We start from the raw sequence: 19,137 nt of genomic DNA on the forward strand, positions 1-19,137 counted from the left end.
CCTTCTGCAGCCCGACAGGTCGTAGCCAACCTGAGTCTAACATCACCAGATCCCACAATTCTATTAAATCATTCTCGGCTAGACTCTGTTTGTGTCTGGCAGTTCCACCAAGTGTACTTAGAAATGAATAGAAAGGAAGAAAGGGGTGTGTGTGTGTGTGTGTGTGTGTGTGTGTGTGTGTGTGTTGGAGGGGGAAGGTATTAAGGAAACAGGATAGACCAGTGGGTGGAAATAACCTCAGTCTTGCACATAGCTCCTAGCCTGCTGGCCCTCGCGGCTGATCCCAGGTGATAGAAATAAGGAATGTTCATTCTATCCATTTGATTCTTTTCTAGGCCAGCACAGTAGCACTTTCTGCAACGACGGAAGTGTTCTCTATCTGTGTCGTCCTATATGGTAACTACTTGCCACATGTGGCCAATGAGCACTTGAAATTTGGCCAGTATGACTGGTGAACTGACTTTCTAATTTAAATTAATTTATATTTAAACTTATATCGCTAAAGGTATACAGCTAGTGGTCATCATATTGGACAGTGTGGCTTTAGAGTCTGTAAGGCTGAGGCAGGCTGTGAGGCTCAGTCTCTGGGTATTTTAGAGGAAGACAAGGAGGCAAGAAGAATGTGCGGTGAACATAAGTGCCGGAGTCCAACCCCAGCAGGTCCAGGGGTCCCCAAAGGTGTGGATGGAGTCGGCGAAGAAGGAATGACACAGAGACAGCGTTCAGTTGATCAGCAGCCTAGCCAGGATCTCTAGCCAGGATCTCCAGCCAAGTTCTGGTCTGGATCTCCAGCGAAGTTCTGCTGTTTATTGTCTTGTTACATCCGTATTTATCCCAGTTGATTTTAATCCTGTCAATTTCTATTACAAAGGTTAGGGCATTTCTTATCTCCATTCCAGGGAGTAAAGATTATGTAGCTTAAGCATGATTGTTTGTAGTTAAAGTGATTAACTACCCGCCTGGCACTTAGTTAAGGAGTTTCATCCCCTCCCTAACTTCAGGGAAAAATCCCTACCTGGGGAAACAACCTTTCTCGGAGAGGTGACCTTGGTTAAAACACACAGCGCTAAGGGGAGCAAACATATTAAGAACAGTATGCTATATACGCCAGGTCCCTTGAAACATATGCTGTGCAGATGTTTCTTTCCTGCAGCGACTGTGTCAAGCAGCAAGGATGGACCGGCTTCCGGCACATAAGGATCCATTCTTAGCCTGCTGCGTCTCTTTCATTATTGGATGTGATGGTCAGAATTTGTCGGAGACAAAAAGGGCAGGAAAGGAATTTCTTAAAAGGATAGCATGTAGTTCGTAGAACTAACTGGAAGTCTAGACAATTGGGCTGGGCAGGTCCCAGGGAGAGTGGACAGCAGGAATAACCTACCAGGATTCATCCCACCACCAGCACGGCCATCCAAACGCTGGACAATAGCATCACACCTGAACTCTTGCCATTGCTAAGGCCACTATGTGAATATTTTTTTTCCACCTGCCCTGTGGTTTGGATTTAATATTTTAAAATTCAAAGTCCTTTGTTAGAGTGTCCAGTTGGCTGAGTTTGGGTCGTGTGCCTCCTGCTAATTCCCAAGGTGGCACAGAAGAATATTTGTCTTTAGTGCTTTCTGTGGTGGGAGGTCAGTTCTCCTTTCCATGAAGACCCAAAGACTAGAGAATTGCCCCCAGATGGAAAGGGGCTCAGATGCTGGGCGTCCATCAGGGCACAAATGACCACCACCAGGGAATACTGCCCCTGAGGCCTTTCCTTTAACCTTTGACCTTTCTGATTGCCAGGGGCAGGACTAGGGTGAGGAGAGAGAGGTGTCCATGACACAGCATCTAAGGAGGCACTCACTCTTAGGGTCATGCAAGTGCCTCTTTTAATGTTGCACCCTAGGCACTTCCTTTGCCTCACCCTAGACCTGACCCTGCCAGTTGCATCCTGCACTTCTCCTTTGCAGCACCCACCATAGCTTAAATATAAATGGATTAAATGCTCTAATCCAAAGACTTAGGGTGGCTGAATGGATAAGTTAACAAGACCTGTACATATGCTGTCTACAAGAGACCCACTTGAGATCAAAAGATACACCAGACTGAAAGTAAAGGGATGGAAAAAGACATTTCATGCAAATGGAAATGAAAAAACAAACAAACAAACAAACAAACAAACAAACAAACAGCTGGGCTAGTAATACTTATACCAGACAAAATAGACTTTAAAACAAAGGCCAGCCTGGCCAGTGTGGCTCAGTGGTTGAGCGTCGACCTATGAACCAGGAGGTCATGGTTTGATTCCCGGTTAGGCCAGTGTGGGGCGTGCAGGAGGCAGCCAATCGATTATTCTCTCTCATCATTGATGTTTCTATCTCTCGCTCCCTCTTCCTTCCTTTCTGAAAATAATAAAAATATATTTATAAATATATATATATTTATTTATAAATATATATATATATATATATATATATATATATATATATATATATATATATATATATATATATATATTTAAGTACCTGGACTGTGTGGGACCCATCTGGGAACTTGATAACTAGTTTCTGACCCCACTGAGGAATTCAGGCTGCAGGGAGTGAGTGTCCCTTTAAAAACTTACAAAAGCAACTGCACAGATTTCAGGGGGTGAGTGCTGCTGGTCTTAGAGAACTGGCCGGGCCACGCTGTACCCATGTGGGAAGCATTACAAAGGTGGAGGCCACAGTCTGTTCTGGCCTTGGTGGGTCCCAGGAGATATCACACAGTAACCAGGGGACAACTTGGCTTGCCCACCAGGCCTGCCGCTTTGCCTATCTCCTGGCCTCTTCGCTCACGGTGGCTTCTACGTGCTGGCTACCTTGGTAGCTCCTGCTCCTTGTTCCCCCTTCAGGCACTTCTCTTAGCTTTGGGCCAGACCTCCCGGCTTAACAGAAAACTCACTATGCAACTGCCACGTTCCAGTCATAGAATGGAGGGGCGAGAGGGGAGCAAAGGGACTGAGAACAAATACATATGCAGATAGTATTCAAAAATATGCACACACACACCCACACACCAATTACATGTCCACACACAACTACATGTAAGTATAAGATACTTACACCTATACATACAAATACACACACAAACTACATACAAATAACACATGCACACACAATATACACAAGACATACAAAATTTGAGCATATACAAATATGCAAAATTTACACACATACACACAAGTACATATAAACGAAGTGCAATACAAATATAGACCCAGGCACCCACACATAAATGTGCTATAGCAATTAGACTATCTTTTTCATCCTAGCTGGTTTGGCTCCATGGATAGTGTCGGCCCAAGGACTGAAGGGTCTCGTGTTCGATTCAAGTCAAGGGCACGTACCTTGGTTGCAGGCTCGATCCCAGGCCCCGGATCCCTGGGAGACAATCAATCAATATGTCTCTCTCATATCGATGTTTCTCTCTCTTTGTCTCACCCCCTTCCTCCCACTCTCTAAAATCAATGGAAAAAATATCCTCAGATGAGGATTAACAACAACAACAAAACAACAAAAAACTACCTTTTGCCATTTTTCCTTATCTCAATCAAGGCCATTTCTCACTCTTTGGGCAATCTGTATATGTAAGGATTCATAAGGGGGCTTATGAAACATTGCAAAGAGTTGTAATAAGAAAGGGTCTGACATCTCCAGGTTGGGAATTTCCAGTTTATTGCAATGATAACATTACAGTCACTCAGTGTCAGGTGTCATTCTTAGTGCTTTATGTGTATTCACTCACTGGATCCTCATTAACAACCCTATGAAGTAAGCACTATTATCTATAATAATAAAAGTGTAATATGCAAATTGACCAAGCAAATAAACAGCAGACGACCATCCGGAGGACCTTCCGGATGACCACACTATGACATGCACTGGCTCCAGGCCAGCCAAGGCAGGAGCGATGCAATTAGTCGGGGGGGTCCTGCCATTGCCCCACAATCGCCTCAAAGATGGAGGCCCAGGCTACCTGGCTGGTGGCGCTGCAGTGGGTAGGTGGGGCCTCCTTCTGTGGGGCAATTGATCTGGAGGCCCTGTGATCGATCGCCCCATAGAGGGAGGCCCAGGCCACTGGTCAGCGACGCTGTGGTGGGTGTGTGGAGCTGGCCAGTGATCGCCCCGCAGAGGGAGGCCCAGGCCAGCCAAGTGATTGCACCCCACGCCTGTCACCCGCAGAGGGAGGCGACTGGTGGCGGGCAAGGGGGGGCAGCGCTGCACAGGTGGCAAGCAGTGGCACCAGCAGGGGCGGGGCCAGTTGCCGGCAGCCGGGGGAAGGAAAGCCCTGATAGGCCCTGATTGCTGGCCAGGCCTGGGGACCCTACTTGAGGGGACTGGATTGTGAGAGGGTGCAGGTTGGGCTGAGGGACACCCCCCAACCCCCGTGCACAAATTTCGTGCACCAGGCCTCTAGTTACCTCCATAATATTGCTGAGGAAATAGCTTCAGAGTAACTTAAATTTTCAGAACAAAGTAACACTGGCAGGAGACTAACTTCAGAATACAGATTTTCCAACATTGTGCTATGTTGTCTCATTCGATGCTGAGTCCTGCAGACACTGAGTGACATAGTCAGGGCATGTGGCTCCCCCAACCCTGGACCAAACCAAACACCTGGCACCTCCACGGCACTGCTGGGTGGTGACCCCAAACTCCCTCATCCTGAGCAGCAACGCTGCACACAGATCAAATCCTCGCAAACACTTTGAATGAATGACCTTCAACACAGAGAGGTTTACAGTGCTGCCCAAGCAGAATTCAAAATAAACAGCATTCAACTCTGAAATAAAATTTTACTTATGTGAAACTAGAGGACCGGTGCATGGATTCGTGTACCGGTGGGGTCCCTCGGCATGGCCTGCGGGGATTGGGCTGAAACCAGCAGTCCAATGCCACCTGCCACTCCTGTCTGCCACTCCCGCTCATCCCGGCCTGCTGTGCCTGCCATGCCTGCCGCGGGCTTATGCCCAGTCAGTCCTGATTGGGAGAGGATCGGTTGCTGAAGCAGTGCTCGCCAGCCAGCCCTGCATCTGGCGCCTTTCCGTCAGCTGAGTGGCACTGCTGCTATGGGAGTGCAATGACCACCAGGGGCAGCTCCTGTGTTGAGTGTCTGCCCCCTGGTGGTCAGTGCGCATCATAGCAACCAGTCGACTGGTCTTTCAGTTGTTCGGTTGCTTAGGCTTTTATGTATAAAGATGATACAAAGCGTTCTTGTATGCTGAAATTAAAATGGGTTCTTGAGATTTCCTGACTTTTTTTTTGACCCATGCCCTGCTGGGGTCCTGAGCACACATTCGGTTTTCTTATTGGGCCCTCCAGCCCTGATCAGAGGTTTCAACCTCTCAGCTCTGTGTTTATGGGTGATTCTCTTGTGTCGCCCAGAATGGCTTTTCTAGACTGTCCATTTTCTCCAAGCTCCATCCCTCCACCCAATGAGACAATAGAGGTCCAACCCACTCAAGGTTCCCATCGCCTTCTCTGACCCTTCAAAACAAAGAAATTGTAACTAAAGTGAATTGAGCACTATCTGCCCAGAACTGTGCTGAACACAGGATAGACATTTATTATCAATTAAATGTCATGTGAAATCATGAGCCCTGGCTGGTATAGCTCAGTTGGTTGAGCACCGTCCCTGCATCAAAAGGTCACTGGTCTGGTCAGGGCACATTCTTGGATTTCAGGCTTGATCCCCAGTAGGCTTCTCTCTTACATCGGTGTTTCTTTCCCTCTCCCTTCTTCTCTCTCCAAAACAAAACAAAACAAAACATCAACAAAAAACATATTTTAAGAAAAGAAAGCATGAGGCAGACATTATTACTATCCCCCAAATTAAACAATTTGCCCGTGGTCACTGTACCAATTAGAATTTTTAGCAAGGAAACCCTTTGGCTACTTGCCAGCTCAGGGGCTGCATAATCAGGCTTAAAGAATAGGTTGGGAGGTAGGTAGGTAGAACCAGAATGAAAAATCACTCAAAGACCCAGTTCAGGAAAGATACAGTTGCCACCAAACCCTCTTGCTTGGGACCCTGAGCTCCACTTCTGCTTGCTCTGCTTCCCTGCTGCCTCTGGACACTGGATATCACTGCGGGCTCTTTTGCTGAAATAAATCCTCCACTGTTCCTGTTTCCTGGAATTATGAGCCTCTGATTTTAAAAAAACAAACACAGAATGGGGGCACCTGATTGGCTGAGCCTCTGCCATGTGCTCACATCCTAGCTGCAAGAGAGGCAGGAAAACAAGTACTTGAACTTTAAGAGTCGGCACTGCCCCTCCCCAAGACTGCGATGGTGAAGGGATTTCTCCAAAATGGGAAGGTGGAGACAGATGGTAGGCAGACAACAAAACAAAACAAAACAGATAAATATTTACAGCAGCCACAGAGGTAGCAGAGACAGGATTTGAATTCAGATCTGTTTGACATAAAATCTTGGATGCCTCAAATGGTTACCTGGGCAAAATGTTAACTCTTCTGAACTTTAGTTTTCAAATCAGCACAATGGGGAAAACTCTTTCTGGTGGGTGTGAGACTGAGAGGAGACTTTACCTGTGAAATACTCACCAAACCTAGCAGAGAGTCAGATCTCGTTAGCTGGTTACTGTGGTCGGGGAGGTTTCTCCTCTGAGGGGTCCAGCTTATAGTGATGTTTTTCTTCTCACACCCTTTATGTGTATGCTCTGTCAGCTACAGTCCAGGCCTTGTCATTTCTCCCGAGAGAGAAGCAACTTCTGTACCAATCTCCCTCACCCTGGTAATTATCTTCAGTACCAGCTGTCCAAGTGATTTTTCTGGGAAAAAAAACAACATCTACCCTGGCTGGTGTGGCTCAGTTGGTTGAGTGTTGCCCTGTGCACCGAAAGGTCACCGGTTCGATTCCTGGTCAGGGCACATACCCAGGTTGCAGGTTCGATTCGCTCCCATGATGATTTAGTGTCTGCCTCACCTGCCTCAATGTTTCCCCTTCTGTCACCAATATTCACAGCTACAGCTGCTTACTGACCAGTCCTGACCTTTCGCTATGGAAATCTGCTTTCTATTCTCCATTCTTCTCCCTGCCAGGAGGCCCTTGAGCAGCTCACTTCCCCAAAGTCTCAGTTTTTTCATGTGTGAGTTGAAGGCTTATGATTTCTGCTTCTGAGGATTGTTCTGAAGATAATGATAAATATGAGGATGACAATAATAAAAATAATGAAAAACAACAATAAGAACAGTTGATAACGATTCACCACCAACTATGTGTCAGGGACTAGACAGTTTACATAGGTTACCCCATCAGGTACAGTTATGATTTGTATTTCCTCAGAGGAAGCTTGGACAATTTACCTCACTCAAGGTCAACAGCTACCAAGTGTCAGGGCCAACACTCAAATCCAATCTGTCTGACACTAAAACCTATTCTCCAATTCTAGTATTTCAGGGTTCTAACATTCTTTCTTTGTCTCCTCTCAAAGTATCTTAAGTTCCACCTGAGGCCCAGCCCTTACCCAGCTTTTTCAGAAGCTCAGCGGAAGGGGTACGATTCCCATTCTCTCTACACCCTAGGACCCCCTAGAACACTTCTCAGAGCCTCACTAAATGCCGGTCATTTACTCTGCCTACACATGCGTATGCGGTACCTGCCATGTGCCAGGTGTGTCAGAGAGTTCGAGCTGTTCTTCAGTAACTGTCTTCCCCTTCTTAGTGAGATGACCCCTGAATTTAACCAGCCATGGTTGCCCAGAATAAAGGGAAGATTTCCAGCCTACCTTGCAGCTAGGTGTGGCCAACTAACTGCATGAGCCGGGCCAATGTCCTGAAGTGGAAGTGACTGATGTGTGCCGATTCCCAGTGGGGCCCTGGCGGGGAAAGGTGTGCACTCTGTCCTCCCCCGATGGCTGTCCCCCTCCTCTGTCCTCCCCGATGGCTGCCATGGGGACTTGATGGTAGGGATGGAGCCGCCCTCCCGGATCGTCCAGGGGAGCTGCCTGTGAGGCTGGCCAAGCATCCAGCCAGAAGGAACCACGCTCCTGCTGAATGGTGATGCCGCTGCTCGGAACTGCTTGTCCAGACTTTCACATGAGAAAGAAACCAGGGTTTGTCTTTGGGAATCATTGGGGGAAAAAATACTGGTTAAAACAGTTGAATTAATATCTCAGTTATACTCTAGTTACACATACTAATACCAGCTGATGTGACGGGCGCTGGGATGCCAAGGCAAATTTCTGACATTCTGATGGGAGAGACGAAGACGAAACATGTAAAAACAAAACAAAACAAAAATGGATAAATCTTTGAAGGTTACAAAACAAGTTATTGTGCTACAGAGCGGCTGCAGGCGGGAGCACCGGAACGCCTCTCCGAGCAGGTGACGCTTGGGAGGAGACTGAATGCTGAGCACAAGCCAGCCAGGGGGGGGGGGGGGGGGGGGGCGAGGGGGGGCGAGGGGGGGCACGAGGGGGCGGGCGGGGTCCGAAGGGGCGACGTTACAGGAAGAACAAACTCCCTGGACTGGGCATGGCATGAGACGAGCCATGCCAAGGTTCAGAAAGGATACGTATGTGTATCTTTTTGTTAGAAAGCAGAGAATGTGTCGACGATCAAGTAATTAATTTAAAAAGGAAGCCGTGAATGTTTTTGTTCTTTAAAGTAAATGTTTCTTGATGTGCATTTACATATTAACTAAATAATTCCCTGTGGGTCTCACACAGCCGTTTCCTTGCAGGAGGGAAAGCCACTGGGCACGGGCGCTGGCCAGTCCCCCACGCGCTCATCCTGTGCTTTGCTGCCGCATCTGCTACACACTGTCCTCTGGCCTGGCTGACCTCATATAAACCTTCTCCTGCTACACTCCGCTGCCCACGGCACTGCCGATAAAAACGAGGCTCATCCCGGTGGCAGAGAATTCTTTCCATCCCCGGCAACACAGCAGCCTGCTTCTCTGGTGACCTGCCAGTCATGAAGGCTCTATTCCTGCTTGTCATTCTCCTGGCCGTCCAGCCAGTGGTATCAGGTAGCGTGGGTCTCTCTCAAGTATCTGGGATCCCGGTCATGAACTTCCCTGCTTCCCCTTCCTCCTCATGTGGGCAGCATCGGAAGCTTGTCCTCATTTCATGCGGCTTTGGGAGGCCTTCCCATAATCATCTCATGTCTACACCTCTCCCTGATGCTTCTTTGTCAAAGTGAGGGGAAGAAAGATGTTTGGAGCATCTGGCACTTAAAGGCAGGATAGTATTCTGGTGGGATCTTGGGACCAGGCTCAGGAGTGAAGGGTTGGGTGTAGGTCAAACATGTCAAACTCAAAGGCTAACACGGGCCAAATAAACGAGGCATGCGGTCGGCGAGCTGCGAGTTTGACATGCTTGGTGTAGGTTGAGGACTTTTGGGGGAGTTGGGAGACTAGAGTGAAGGCTGGGGGTGAGTTGTGATGGGGGAGAAAGACCTTAGGGTTGGAGTGAGAGAGGGAAGATACAGGTGAGCAGGAGGTAAGGAGTTGGGCTTCGCTGATGTTTGGGGTGGGCTGGAGAGGAGATGGGATTTGGGGTGAGTGGGGCTGGTGTTGGGGGTTAGAAGGGGGCTGGGTTGAGACTGGGAGTTGGTACTGGATGGTGCAGGAAGTTTATTAGAGGTTCAGCTTGGTGAGGGTCTACTGCTCAGAACTGAGGCTGGTGACTTGATTAGATTTGGGTTTGGCTTGGAGTTGGGGACCAAGGGGCATTGAGCTGGGTAAGTCTGAGAGTTCTAATTAAGATTGGGCTGGGTTTTGAGTTTGAAATGGGTGAATATGGGGTCAAGGAGAATTGCAGATTGGGTTGTAGCTGGAGCTGAGGCTTGTTGAGCTTAAGTTAGATAGGGCTAGACTATTGATAAAGAGCCAGATCTGTTGAAATGTGGCTGGAAATCCCCTAATATTATAGGTGTTGTTGTTGTTTTTTTGACCTTTTTCCGTCATCCCCAAGCTCCATTAGTGCCATTGGCAGCAATTGATCCCAAAATTAGGAGTAGGAGGTTGGGGGATAGGAAGAGAGAAGGGCGGGGTGTCTAAAAAAGGCTTTAAAAAAACACACCTTGCCATTCCCAATTTTGAAACAATTGTCTCAGTTCTTTCCCCTTTTAAGGTCTCTTCTCTCCTTTCCTGGGACTGGCTCCAGCATTACTGACTCAACCCTCTCCCTTCCCTTTCCCCGTCCTTCTATGCTTCCTATGGTCTCTCCCCTTGAAGGATACTAACACGGTTGTTCCTAGAGCGAGTGGCAGACTGTTGGATGAATGGAAAATGCCGGTTGATGTGTAAAGATGATGAAGAGAACGTCCTACGCTGCTCAAACCGTAAACGGTGCTGTATCCTTAGTCGTTACTTAACAATGGAACCAGTAACAATTCATGGACTGTTCCCCTGGACCACTCCTAAGCTGACCAGAAAACCAAAAATACCTAAGCCCAGACCTGGACACAGAATTGGAAGATAAATGGAAATTGTGGGTTGAAATGACTTTGCTTCAAGTTTGTTAGTTTACACATCCCATTAAAACTCGCAAATCTGTTTAACGTGCCTGTCAATCATGAGACATGATGCTCCAGGTGGACTGAGGGTGAGGAGATGGCCCGGGAGGGGTCAATAGGTAGCAGAGAGACCCCACCGAGGCCGGGCCACAGCGGTGGAGTGATGATTACAGTTTGGAGGATGGTTCCTCATCTTCCAGCTGCAGGCAGGGGTATTGGGTCAGGAGTGGACCGAGCAGCACACATGGAAATCCGAGATTTAAAGACACAGCAGATACCTAGGGAGTGGGAGAAGCCTTGGGCTGCTGGGAGAGTTGGTCCATTCGGGGGGTGAATGGACTGGGGGTGGACAGGGACTGAATAGAGCCAAATCCTTGGATTTCTGGGTAAGTGGACTGAGATGCCTTTGGAGGCTCAAGAGCCCACAGCCCCAAGGACCCGAAAGTTTCTAAGTACTAAAAAAGATAAAGTACATGCATTTACTGATTTATAAATGCCTCTATTATTCATTATTTACATTCTCTCATGGACTCAGTTATTCATTCATTCACCTCAGCTCTGCCACCTGCTACTGTCAGGCTCTCTGACCTCTCGGAATGCCGGCTCCCCTGCCTGTAAGATTGGAATGACAGACGCCTGTAAGATTGGAATGACAGACGCCTGTAAGATTGGGTGGGAATGGAATGAGAAAACGCAAAGAACGGTGCCCTGTCCGTAGGACGTTGTCCGTAAACGCTAGTTGCTGCGGCTGCTCGCTGATTTAAGGCGTTTAAGGAATGAATATGTGCTGTGTGTCTTCCAATGGTGTTAGACTCTGAGGGACATAAAGGCCTGTTTCATTTGAACAAAGAGAAGGCCCACCCACGGGGAACATTCAAGAACTCTGAGTGGGAAGAGAGAAGATTCTAGAGGTGTCTTCCAGGCATTGGTATCCTAAGCCCATTCTCCAGGCTTCATTTATCTGACGGGAGAACCAGCAGCGCAGTGTTCTGGGCAGTGAGCGCAGGGGACGGAGTGTTCTGTAAAGCGTGGTGCGTGACAGAGAGACGGAGGAGTGCACTCTGATCCATGGAGACAGTTTCCTCTCAGTTCAGTATTTCCACCCTCAGACTCTGGAGAGAGAGACCCCCTTCTCTAATCCTGATCTTACTCTAGGCTTCCTCCAGCTAAGTCCCTTCCCATGGGCTGAGGGGTTAACGGGGGGCAAGAGAGATATATCTGCCTAGGAACCGTGGACTCCCCATGCGACCCCACCCCGCTTCCTAGACTGTGATTTGAGTAGGTGGGACCTGCAATTTCCTGCCCAAAGAACCCCCGGGCCTGCTTTCAGGGACTGTGTGAGCCTTTTCTAGGTCCACCCCTGGAGAGTGGGGCTCACTGTTTGCGGATCCTTAGGCAGGAGGAGTGTCAGGGTCTGTGGCAGAGCTTGGATGTTCGGGCTTGGGTGTCCATGTCTGTGCATGTGAGAATCCTTGCAGCATGGGGCAGAGCTGGGAGAGAGGCGGGATGGACGAGGAGAGAGGCGGGCCATGGCCTGAGCCAGCTCCTCCATCTTCCATGCTCCTGCATGGGACCCTGAAGAATCCAAGGACTGTAAATTCAGATCTGACCTTTCAGGTGATCACGAAGGGCAATTTCATAAAGGGCAAGGGGATATCTTTTATTTATTCTGTTTGTTAGCTTGATTTATAACTGTTAAATATTCAGACATATGATTTATGAGCCTCCATTTGCATTTGCCCCAGGACCCCCCAGTGTTACGGCTGTGTCCTGGGGACTCCTTGGGCTCTCCTCAGACCACCTCCCACACCGGGAAATCTATGTGTTTTGAGAGCAAATTAACTGATGAGTAAGAACCAACTTGAGCAAGGCCCGTGAGCTGCTCTGCAGCCCTCCTCACACTGCCAGCCAGAGCCAAACATACTGAGGCCGTGGTCCTCTGATCCCTCCACCCAGAAAAGATCCCACCCTGATTCATACCCGGTGCATTAGCCAGGGTAGCTGGGACCTGCAATTTCCTACCCAAAGAGCCCCCACGCCTGCTTCCAGGGACTGTGTGGACCTTTCCTTAGATCCACCCCTGGAGGGGGGGCTCACTGTGTGTGCATCCTTCGGCAGGAGTGTCACAAAAGATTAAGATAGAACAGGGATTCAAAGTGAGTTCTGATCGGCTTCACAAAGTGTCACTATTAAGCAGGTATGGTTCACATCACGTTCTTGTGTAATTACTTCAGGCACTGCCCCCTTCCCCCCAATCCCCCGAACACACACCTACCAGGCATTTTATTTATGTCTGCAGGTCTGAGGCCAAGCCCAGTGCTTAGCACAGGTGCCACTTAGCGAGTGTGTCCTGAGTGAATGAATAGATGAATGACAAATGCATATCTGAAACCAAAAGTGGATCGGGAGGTGGGTACAAATGGCTAATTTGTACCATTATTTTACTCTGGGTGCCATTATTTTACTGGGTGCTATGGCCTTTCTCCAGGGGAAAGGTTTGAAACAGGTTTGTCTGAGAGTTGGGAAGGTGGGTAGAAACATTGGCAGTGGGTAGCAAACTCCTTTGGGGAAGGAGGTTGACCTGACAGTTACAAGAGTATTGTGAGCCCAAAGCAGGGTAGACTGGCACCTGCCCTGGACCTTTCCTTGGACTTATACATGGGGCTGCTGAGGTAGCTGAACCTCAATCCAGCCTCTGTTCTGTGCACCAGTACCCATCATCTAAGTTGCATTTGATACTTAGATGAAGAATTTGAGTCTTTTTTTTGGCGGCGGGGGTGGGGGAGGTTAATCCTCACCTGGGAATATTTTTCCATTGATTTTTAGGGAGAGTGGAAGAGAGAGGGAAAGACTGAGAGGAACATCGATGTGAGAGAAACATTGATTGATTGCCTCCTGCACGAGCCCTCCCTGGGGAGGATGTACATGTCCTTGACCGGAATTGAAACTGGGACCCTTTCATCTGCAGGCCAACACTATCCACTGAGCCAAACCAGCTAGGGCTCATCTTTGATTCTTGTCCGAGGTCTATGGGACATGAGAATAACTAAAACAAATTTGAAAAAGAACAATAAAGTTGGAGGAGTCATGTTAACAGATTTCAAGACTTACATAGCTAAAGTAATCAAGATACTAATATTGGTGGAGAGGTAGACAGATAGATCAATGGAACAGAATAGAAAACCCAGAAAGAGCCCCACACAAGTACCACCCACTGATTTTTTACAAGTGGGCAAAACAATTCAATGGAAGAAAGATATCCTTTTCAACAGATGGTGCTGGAGCACTTGGAATTTGTAGGCAAAACAAAAAAACAAAACTAAACACACACACACAAACAAAAATCACAAACACCCCAATCTAAACCTCAAAACTTATACAAAGGATTAAACAAAAATGGATCACAGATTTAAATTTAAATGTAAAAGTATAAAACTTCTAGAAGAAAACATGGGAAAAAACTTTCAGATGTAGGTGAAAAGCACAATCCATAAAAAAAAAAAAAAAAGAATCGATGAATTGGACTTAATCAAAAGTTAAAACTTTTACTCTGGGAGAGGCCCTGCGAAAAAGATAGATGAAAAGACAAATTACAGACGGGGAGAAATATTGACAAACCACATATTTGACAAAGGACTTTATCTAGATGATATAGGCAACTCTCACAACTCAACAGTAGAAAACAAACAGTCCAATTAGAAGGAAGACTCGAAAAGATATTTAATTGAAGAGGATACACAGATGGCAGGCAAATAAGCACGTGAAAGATGTTCAACATCATAGCAATTAGAGAATGCAAATTAAGGTCACAATGAGATTCCATTACATACTTATTAGAATAGCGGAAATTAAAAATAGTAGCAACACTAAATGTTGGCAAGGATGCAGAGAAACTGGGTCTTTTATACATTGCTGGTGAGAATGTTAAATGATACGACTGCTATGGAAAATAGATTGGCAGTTTCTTAAAACAAAACAAAACAAAAAACACAAAAATATACTCACCATACTACCCACCAAGTGTACTCTTGGGCATTTATTCCAGAGAAATAAAAATGTAGTTTTAAAAACGTGCAGATGAATGTTCATAGCAGCTTTATTTAATTTTGAAGGGATTCCTTTTAAAAAAATACTATTTTTTTTAGACTGGTGTTAAGTTCACAGCAAAATTGAGAAGGAGGCACAGAGGTTTCTCCTATACTTTCTGCTCCTACTTAGGCACAGCCTCTCCTGTTATTAACATATCCCACCAGAGTGACCATTTGTTATGATTGATGAACTTACATCAACACATCATAACCACCCAAAGCCTGTAGTTTACATATGGCTCGCTCCTGGTGTTGTACATCTATGGATTTGGACAAATGTATAATGACACGAATCCATAATTATGGTATCATAGAGAGTATTTTCACTGCCACCCAAATCCTCTGTGCTCCACCTATTCATCTCTACCCCACCCCAACCCATGACAACTACTCTTTTTATTGTCTCCATAGTTTTGCCTTTTCTAGAATATCATGTAGTTGAAATCATACATTATGTAGCCTTCTCAGATTGATTTCTTGCACTTAGCGATATGCATTTAAGCTTTCTTTATGCCTGTTCATGGTTGGATAGCTCATTTCTTTTTAGTGCTAAATAATATTCCATTATCGGGAAGTACCGGAGTTTATTTATTCACACACTGAAGGGCATCTTGTTTGCTTCCAAATTTGGGGGATCATGAGTAAAGTCACTATAAACTCCTGTGTGTGCAGATTTTTGCATGGACATTCGCTTTCAAGTCCTTTGGGTAAATACCAAGAAATACAATTGCTAGTTCGTAGGGTAAGAGTATGTTTAGTTTTCCAAGAAACCACCAAACTATCGTTCAAAGTGCCTGTACCGCTCTTCATCCCCACCAGCAAAGTATGAGAGTTCCGAGCTCCACATTCCTGCCAGAATTCCGTGTTTTCAGCGTTCCAGGTTTGGTCCTTCCGACGATGCTCTCTCACTGTTGTTTTAGCCCTTTTGGGTTTTTACTGCGCTCCCTGGCTCATTGTATCTCTGTTACTGCTACTAGTAAGTGGGAATTAACTATCTGTTAACAAACCTCTCACATTTGTTTGTTTGTTTGTTTTTGGTCAGGTAGACAACACACCCTCCGATGCATGGGCAACACGGGAATCTGTAGAGCATCTTGCAGAAAGGCTGAGCATCCCTACCTCTATTGCAGAAATTATAAAACATGCTGCCTCCAACCCTACATGAAGATAAACCTTTTCAGCAAAGAGGACAAACGTGAATGGAGCAGAGAGACCCGCTGGCCAAAAATATCCTGAGAGCTGGTGATCGCCATCCTCAGCCTGCTGTTAATACCCCTCATTAAAAGTCATGCACCTGATACCCTTGTCTCTCCTCTATTGCACATCACGGTGAGATTGGGTTTTGCATGACGAGATATCGGCCTCCCCACCTTTTCTGGATCCAGTCCTGTGACAGAGAAGGCAAAAAACCAGGGACAAGAAACGAAAAAATCTAGATAAGTCAGTGAAGATAGGGAGAGAATGTACTCGAATTCATTGAGGGAAGGCTGAGGGTTTAGGCAGAACTATGACCTTATCCGTGCTATGTAGATTTCAGAGGGAGACCAGAACTAGTGAAATATATCCATAGGACAGTGGGTGAAGGTCTTGTAGACAAATCTGTCTTAGCCCGTGGAAGAACTTCCTCACCAGCTGCTGAAATGTGGAATAAGTTGGCAAGGTTTCAAGTTAGGTAATTATCGGGGAAGAAACTGGAACATTGAATGCTGTTGTTCTTTTTGATGATTAAGGTCTTTTAATTCCTGAAAATCTAAGTGGCGTGTGGCCCTACTTACAACCAACACTAGCTTTTTAAGGTAACATTCTAATTTTGCTCTTTCTGTCTTACCTCCACTGATATCTTATTTCTTTCTCTATCTTTAGTTCCACATTTTGTCAAAAGGAAAGTTATATGTCTTGTCTCTGTTTCTCTGCCTCTCCGCAACTTGGTACAGTTTGTTTTTGTGCTTATTGTTCTATTGAACTGGCTCCGGCCAAGGTGATCAATGGGACTCCTTTTTGAAAGTTTATGGATCTTGCTCAACTAATATCTTACTCTGCCTCTTGGTAGCATTTTCAACCCTAGTTCATTCCCTCCTTGAAAGCCTTAACTTGGTTGGCTTCTGTGACGTCTTTCTGTTTTCCTCCTAACTTTTGGGCTGTTCCTTCTTCATTATCTTCTGGAGTTCCTCTGTCATTTGTCTCATACATTCCCCTGAAGTTTCTATTCTCTTGTGAGAATAAAAACTCTTCACATTCCTAGAAAAAGACTGACAGTTTTATAGCCATGATAACAAGTAAATTCCTCGAATGGTTTTAAACCTCTCACATTGACCAGTGGAACTTGCTTCAGTGAACACACTTCAGAAAGCCAAATTATCAAGGACAGCATCATGCTTTGAAAGCCAGTCAGGTGGCTCTGGGTTCACCTCAGTGTACATACTTCTAAGTTGTCGTCATCCCGCCTCCACATCTGTAACCAGCACCACCTCTCTAAGGTGCTTCCCCCAAATGTTGTATAAGTTCAGCTCTTTGCTCTGCTGAATTGAGCCCATGCCCGACCAGCATGACTTTATTTAAGAAACTGGTCATTTCATCATTTTGGTTTCAGACACTGAGTGATAATTTTATCCTTTGATGATTTTCTTCTTTCTTCCTTGCTTCCACCCATCTTCTCACAACAGCAAAGCTTAGGGTCTGGAGAAAAATGTTGGTTCTGACCTTTGTTTCTGGAAGAATAATGGTCTAAAAACCCAAATTACCCCTCCCATGGAATTATCTAAATCTAAAATAACTTAATTGAATGATACAAAACAACTTCTTAGGAATCCTTGACCTTGCAAAAAGAGCAAAGAATGATAGTCAAGAGAAACTAGGTATTTTTCTGAGGGCAATAACTGAATCATTTGCTAATCAAGTGAACTTGAGCTTTGGTTTCCATGGCTTTGGCCAGGGGAGAGGTGGAAGGCGGGGGAGAGGAGACAGTGCCTAGGGTCTGAAAAACTGAGTGTGATAGGAGACTTCTACATAAACCTCAGTCCTGAGTGTGTTACATATGCTATGTAAGATAAAACAGACACAACATTCCTCCTTCACCAGATGTTTCAAGGACAATTGCCTGGTCTTGAATCTTTGTACTCAGTATGTAGAAAAAACACCTCCATTAAGAATTTAGAACTGCAAGCTGGCTTTCACATAGTCTCTTAGCCTAAACTCATGGTATAATGATGGTCTGGGGGGGAAAATCCAGCTGATATTATGCTAAGTGAAATAAGCCAGTCAGAGAAAGATAGGTATCACATAATCTCACTCATTTGTGGACTATAATGAACAACATAAACTGATGAACAAAAATAGAGCCAGAGACATAGTAGCATCAGGCAGACCATCAAACCTCAGAGGGAAGGCAGGGGAGGGTGGAGGGTGGAGGGTAACAGATCAACCAAAGGACTTGTATGCATGCATATAAGCATAACCAATGGACGCAGACAAAAGGGGGGTGAAGGCCTGTCAGTGCTGGAGGGCAGGGGCAGGCTGGGAGAGGTCAATGGGGGGAAAAGGAGACATATGCAATACTTTCAAAAATAAAGAATTAAAAATAGCCGAAACCGGTTTGGCTCAGTGGATAGAGCGTCGGCCTGCGGACTGAAGGGCCCCAGGTTCGATTCCGGTCAAGGGCATGTACCTGGGTTGCGGGCACATCCCCAGTGGGAGGTGTGCAGGAGGCAGCTGATCGATGTTTCTCTCTCATCGATGTTTCTAATTCTCTATCTCTCCCTTCCTCTCTGTAAAAAATCAATAAAATATATTTAAAAAAAAAGAATTAAAATAAAATCCAGCTGATGATTTAGTTTAAAGTTGTCCCAACAGTACTGCCGAAGATACCTGACAGAAGTAAAGAAGAGGTAGTTCCGGAGGTCAGGACTCAATTAACTTACTCAGATAAAATTCCAAGAAAAATGCACAGATCAGAAAGCACTCAAGGCAACAAGGCACCATGAATTCAGACAGCAGAAACTACAGACCAGAGATTTAGACTTTCAAAGGCTTCACATATTAGAAGTATTAGTAACATTAATTTTAATAAGCTTTTGAAAAAATGAATTCATGAGATTTAAATTTCTCATCAATTAAGTATTATATGAGTCCTGTCATGAAGCACCCCAATGTTAGATAGAAATGATATGTTCAAAACTGGGACTTAAGGTCTGCAAAGCATAAATAACCTGCAGAACCAGGGGGCTTAGAAGCCTAGGGTGTGTGCTTTACTGCCCGTCTTTCATCGCACACTCATGGGGACACAGGGAGTGCTTATGTTAGTGAACAGAGGAGGAAGAAGCCAGAGCGTGTGTGGAGTGGTTTGCATGATGCCGGCACCAGCCAGAAGTGCTGCATGAACAGCCTGGTTAGAGCGGCCCTGAGATGTGACAGTGAGTAAGGAAAATCCTTCCCAGAGAAAGAGGGATGGCCTAAGGTATGGATCCACAGTAATTCATGGACAGTGATAATGGGCTGACTGGTGGGTTGGTCAGGGTCTCAGAAAGGACAAGATAAGATTTATA

The 19,137-nt window shown here is 46.0% G+C and overlaps 1 protein-coding gene across 1 annotated transcript; it reads left to right on the forward strand.

Annotated features, from left to right (window-relative positions):
* The first annotated feature begins 8,963 nt into the window (after window positions 1–8,963).
* Window positions 8,964–15,894, forward strand: LOC118662668 (beta-defensin 119-like). The gene is made up of 2 exons (XM_036321308.1): window positions 8,964–9,018; window positions 15,639–15,894. Exons 1-2 carry the CDS (start codon window positions 8,964–8,966, stop codon window positions 15,830–15,832), a joined length of 249 nt encoding a protein of 82 aa, XP_036177201.1. The 3' UTR covers window positions 15,833–15,894.
* Window positions 15,895–19,137: the final 3,243 nt, after the last annotated feature.

Source organism: Myotis myotis, unplaced genomic scaffold (assembly GCF_014108235.1).
Source record: "Myotis myotis isolate mMyoMyo1 unplaced genomic scaffold, mMyoMyo1.p scaffold_m19_p_9, whole genome shotgun sequence".
NCBI lineage: Eukaryota > Metazoa > Chordata > Mammalia > Chiroptera > Vespertilionidae > Myotis > Myotis myotis.

Coding starts and splice junctions, on each gene's coding strand:
- LOC118662668 (XM_036321308.1), top strand. CDS start 8,964: ATGAAGGCTCTATTCCTGCTTGTCATTCTCCTGGCCGTCCAGCCAGTG. Junction 9,019..15,638: donor CGTCCAGCCAGTGGTATCAG/GTAGCGTGGGTC, acceptor GTTTTTGGTCAG/GTAGACAACACACCCTCCGA.